We start from the raw sequence: 5,623 nt of genomic DNA, 5'->3' as shown, positions 1-5,623 counted from the left end.
GTTTGAAAGACAACTGTGAAGCATCTCGCTTATCCACAAGGCTCCCATCAGGCTGTTTACCAGTAAAATCTGAAAAGCTGTTGGGAGTCCACGTGATTCCCAGTATTTTGAGCAGGTTGGTTTTGTTTCCTTGTTCAGACATGTTCTAGTCCAAAGACATTGTGCACAGAAACTGTCAGGTCATGAATAAAAGATAAAAAGCCCGCTATTTTTTAACCAGCTTCACTGGACTGGTTCAGGGGTTGGTCTAAATGCAGAGATACAATCAGAACACAGGAGACTTTCATGTCAGATTAATGATACTGGAAATTTAAAAATAAGTGTTTAATGATTTTGTTGAGTATCAAAACCACGGTACACTTTACGCAACATACACCAGACAGGGTCTGATGCTTAGGAGCGGCTAGGCACACAAATGTAGACATGGGCTTTCGGGAGCCCAGGGGCTGGGCTGACGGTGGAGGAGAAACCTGTTGCCCAGGGTGATGCCAGCCGCTTGCCCACGCTGCCGGCTCGCTTCCAGCACTTTCTCCACGCCAACGTCAGGGGGCCGGGGTCCCCCCGGCCGCACCCCGGTCCCGCGGAGGCGGCGTGACCCGGCCCCGAGGCCCCGGCCCGGCTCCCCCTCACCGGCACCAGCCCGGGCCCCACGGCCCCGCGCGCCCCCCCGCCTCGGCCGGGCCGGGCCCTGCTCCTCCCTCTCCCCCCGCCGCCGCGCCGAGTGGGCCAGCCCGCCCCTATATAAGAGCCGGGTGGGCGGCTCCGCGCCCCAGCGTCGCCAGCGGCTCGGCAGCGGAACTGCCGCGGGGGACATCGTCGTGCGTGGGGCACAGCCTGCCTTCTTCCCGGCTCCCGCCGCCCTGCAGCCATGGCCTGGCAGCCGATGGAGATCAACCCCGAGGTGCGCGAGGGCCGGCGGGGACAGGGCTGGGGCTGCGGAGCGGGTGGTGGGACAGCGTCTCTTACCGGCACTCACGCTTCCCCCTCCCCCCCGCATTGTCTTCCAGATGCTGAACAAAGTGAGTTGCCGCCGCCGGAGGACCGCCGCGGGCGGGAGGGCGCCGGCTCTTCCCCCTCCATCCCTCGGCATCCCGCCCTGCCGGGGAGCGCCAGCCGCGGTGGCGGTACCGCTGCGCGGGACGGGCCCGCACCTGCGGAGCGGCTCCTGCCTCCGTCCCTCGGCATCCCGCCCCGCCGCGCGGCCGGGCCACCCGCTGTCTGTGCCCCGTGCAGGTGCTGTCCCGCCTCGGGGTGGGTCCTGGCTGGCGCTTCGTGGACGTGCTGGGCTTCGAGGATGAGGCGCTGCGCGCCGTGCCGACCCCGGCCTGCGCGCTGCTGCTGCTGTTCCCGCTCACGGAGCAGGTGGGTGTCCCTCCCGGCAGGGTAGCGCTGGCCGCTGTCTGGAGCGCCGCTGCCATCCATCCAGGCATCAGATGGTTGGGCGTGGATGGGGCTTGGCACTGGCACGGTGTTACGCTTGGTCCCACCCTCCAAATAGCCTCAGCTGAGCCGAGCGACCAAACAAGGGCTCTCATTCCATCCCAATGTTCCTGTGAGATTTTTGCTTTGTATATCAGGCTGATAGGAAAAAAACATGAGTGACCTTGAGTATGAGGAATACAATTCCATTACCATGCTGAATCATTGGCTCTAGAGAGGCCTACATTGCTTCTTTAATATATTCAGTTGGCTTGATGCTAAGGAAGTGAATGAGATGAAAACAAATTCAATTAAAAGGTTCTTAAAAAGAAGGATTACAACTTTCCAATAGCGATGGCTTTTGCAGTTGTTTGTACGTTGTTCTGATGGGGAGGGGCTCATGAAGGCAAATCTAAAGACCTATTGTAGAGACATGCTGAATAGCCTTGTTCAATGGACTGAAGCAACTGAGAGAGGATATACAAGAGCCTATCCATTATATTTTTTTCCCACCCCAAGCTATTTCCAGTGTATGGCACAGATGGAGAAGCTAAGAGCAGTGCCTTTGGATATGACTGAATCATGCAGGTAGCCAGTCCATTAAGTGTTGGCCTGAATCCAGTTTAGGCATATGGTGCTTTGCTGGTGCCACAAAGATGACTTTCTGAATAAATCTTTGTCCAGTCCTGATATCAGTATCAGTCTCTGATACTGTCAGTAGTCTCCTAGTGCAACAACTTACTTGTCCAGTGCACAATACAAGGATAGGACTGTGATGAAATGCCTAAAACATTTATGTGTTTACAGCATGAAAACTTCAGGAAGCAGCAGACTGAGAAAATAAAGGACCAGGAGATCAGCTCTAAAGTGTATTTCCTGAAGCAGACCGTCAGTAACTCCTGTGGGACAATTGGTCTGATACATGCAGTTGCTAATAACAAAGACAAATTGAAACTTGGTGAGTGTGAATGTTCTGAAGTGCTTGAATTTCTATTTTTCTGACAGCAGATTGAATGGATATGGGCTGTTGGAAGAGAGCTTGCTTTCATGCAAGCTAAGTTAAGGCATCCTGTACTGTTTCACTTGGTAAGTGGGTCTTCCAGCTCTGGGAGAGGGGCATGTGGAGTGCCTGAAACACAGAAGGGAATGTGCTTCAACTCCTGTCTGCTAACTGCAGAGGTATTGTCCTAGTAAGCAATGCAAGAGGAAAAGGGCACTTAGCAGCACTGACCAAAGTCTATCTGTAATTAGGAGGCACCATGTTCAGAAGTAGTTATTGACATTAAGCTTGATGTCAATAGATGAGATGGAGTTCTTCATGCTGCTTATGTCTAATGTAAATCGATGTGCTCAGAGTAGCCTATAAATCGGTCTAAAACATGTTTTCTTTTTGCTGGAGGGGTTGTATAGATAAGGGTTTGCAAGGAGATTTTTCTTACCAAGGTAAGGTTCTTGATGGTTTCTTTACTATAGAGAAAGAATAACGGTAGTTGTATTTTGCAGATCTAGTCTCTGAACAACAAAAGAATCTAAGCGAACTCGGACCCATTCTGTGGTGTGGGATTCCTTTTTATACAAATGAGAACATGTGGAAGTCATAGTGAGCATTTAAGTATAGTTTTGCTTTGTTCTTAAAAAGGATTCACGGGAGTAACACTCTTGATGAGTGAAGCAATGATGCAGCATATCTTCTATGTGCTCAGCGCATCTTTTATGTATCTTAGTACTGCACTAATTTATATTCTGGCAAACCAAAGTTAGCAAGTGCTGCTTTCATTTGAAGGTAGTGAGACAATTTCATCTACCCATATTCTGTTAGTTATGTGTCCTTACAGCTGGTACCTTTCTTGAATTTCTTCAAAAGAGGATTGAACATTTTTGCCAAATGTGCAGTAGGGAAATGAGAAGCTAAATCCCATTTGAAAATTATTTCCAAAACGAGCATCCAGAGTACAGTGAAGCACTCCTCCCTGAAACAGTTCTGGTTGTTTGTGTAGATATCTTCTGTGTAATGTTGTATCTTGTGTAGTATCTTCTGTGTTAGTAGCTTACTTTAAGTGGTAGTTACAAGGTGCTTATACTGGAGATAGTTACAGCCTGAATGCAATGACTTGTAGTTAGTGCAAAAAGCATTGATTTCTGTGGGCTGCATCTAAACTATGACTGATGTTTTTCACCTATACTGAATAAAGTGTTTGATCATCTTGTGCAGAGGAGGGGTCTGCCCTGAAGAAGTTTCTTGATGAAACAGCTGATTTGTCTCCTGAAGAAAGAGCTAAGCATTTGGCAAATAATAAGGTATATGAACTCCACAAACTGCTGGCAGTTATGAGCACTTAAAGATGTAGTAACCTGTACCTGCTTTCTCTTAAGGCTATACAAGAAGTCCACAACTCTGTTGCGCAAGAAGGACAGTGTCGGGTAAGATGTGTATGTGTAAAATCTTGGGAAAATGTTTAATGAAGGTGGCAGAGCAACACTTATGTTTAGTCTGTCAGATAGCTGTTACAGTTCATGAGGAAGGAGAAATGAATGACTCACAGATGAATGCTTGCTCAGGATTTCTTCCTCCAACGTGGATTGAAATTTGGATCAAGGCCCAGTTGTAAAATATCATTTTACATTAGAATTTCTGGTGCTTGACCTTGTAAAAGTCTTGCCACAGACCTCTTCTGCTGAACTTAAGTTTTCAGTCCTTTGCTTTCTTGTTGAAGTTTGTTCTGTAGTCACAAATTGAGTGTGCAGTACTAGCTTCAATCTAACAAATATATCTGATGGTGTCTCCTAAGGTTGAGGACAACAGTGTGAACTTCCATTTCATCCTTTTTGTCAATGTGGATGGACACCTGTATGAACTGGGTAAGGTCCTATGAACTGTGTTTGGACTGGACTTCACACTGCACAGCGGTGCTGGGGGCTCAAGCATGATACTTTGAGCTAGTTAAACTGTTTGCTGAGGCTCTCAGTGCCAAAACACAATTTGTATCTTAATCTGAAGATTTTAAGTGATGATGGGTTACACTGAAGGCCTAAGGCATATTGTCACTGGTGTAGCTGAGAGCACTGTTTCCATCTCACTCAGACTATTGACAATTTGTTTTGACTTCCCCAGTATCATCATACTTGTTTGGGTCTACTATGCTCAGTTCTGCTAATTCTTTCACAGATGGCCGTATGCCATTTCCTGTAAACCATGGCACGAGCTCAGATGACTTGCTGTTGAAGGTAAGTCATTGCTTGTTTCCCTGAAAACAAGTCTTATAAAAAGCCTTATAAAGAGGTGAGAAGTCTGCATGTGGTGTATAGCAGTACCTAGCTGTTGTACAAATCTGTGCTTAAATCTAAGATTGTGACTACCAAAGGTATTGTCTCTAAGAGCTAGACACCTGTTCAGTGTATTTATTAGCTGGTGCTGTAAGATTATGCAACTTAGGTGGTGGGACTCAGAGAGGAGCTGCAAAGGCTTGTTCTCTACAGGAAGTGTATTTGGTTAGTCTAAGCAGCTGTATCTTTTCATCCCCTAGGATTCTGCTAAGATCTGCAGACAATTTACAGAGCGTGAAAAAGGGGAAGTTCGTTTTTCTGCTGTGGCTTTCTGCAAGTCTGCCTAAGACTCTGAAGAGATGCAAGGAAAGCAGTTTAATAGCACACCAGTAAATGCAGTTTAAACTCCAGTGCTTCAGTACTTGTTAAACACAGCTGTTCTGGTAACTTAAATTATTTCCACCTTTTGCTATACACAGAAGCAACATCAGCTGAGCTTATGCTAAAGGATGAGCTCAAGTTTTAATGTGAACGGTTTGGACACATCAGATATCTTTAGACTCTTTTTTCACATGTTAAGTAGAAAATGCTTAACAGGGCTTGTTTGATCAGTGTTATGTTAATTGAGTTGTTGGTTGATATTTCCTTGTCCTTAATGAGAATAAAATGTTCTGCTGGAAGACTAAATGGACTGAAGTGATGACTGATTTTCTGCAAAAGGAGTTGTGTGGCATCCTCTTTAAGTCTTCTTTTCAAAAGACTTTCAAAGCTCTCTGAGCAAAAAGTTAAGTTAACCTCAGGGTAGCAGGGCAATTGATTTTTCTAGTGTCTGGGAGGCTTTCAAGGATGGAGAGACACCAGTCTGTAACACACTGCAGTGCTGCATCCTGCACTACCCTTCCAGTAAGACTTTTCATAATGTCCAGTCTGAAACTTGTAA

General features: G+C 46.9%; 1 protein-coding gene across 1 annotated transcript; it reads left to right on the top strand.

Moving 5' to 3' along the window:
* Positions 1-778: 778 nt before the first annotated feature.
* Positions 779-5,370, top strand: UCHL1 (ubiquitin C-terminal hydrolase L1). The gene is made up of 9 exons (XM_041402790.1): positions 779-901; positions 1,008-1,019; positions 1,234-1,362; positions 2,227-2,377; positions 3,632-3,717; positions 3,793-3,840; positions 4,209-4,278; positions 4,586-4,644; positions 4,944-5,370. The coding sequence occupies exons 1-9, from the start codon at positions 869-871 to the stop codon at positions 5,028-5,030; spliced, it is 675 nt and encodes a 224-aa protein (XP_041258724.1). The 5' UTR covers positions 779-868; the 3' UTR covers positions 5,031-5,370.
* Positions 5,371-5,623: the final 253 nt, after the last annotated feature.

This window comes from Onychostruthus taczanowskii, unplaced genomic scaffold (assembly GCF_017590055.1).
Source record: "Onychostruthus taczanowskii isolate IOZ18803 unplaced genomic scaffold, ASM1759005v1 scaffold2, whole genome shotgun sequence".
Taxonomy (NCBI): domain Eukaryota; kingdom Metazoa; phylum Chordata; class Aves; order Passeriformes; family Passeridae; genus Onychostruthus; species Onychostruthus taczanowskii.
This window is presented reverse-complemented; position numbering and strand designations above follow the sequence as displayed.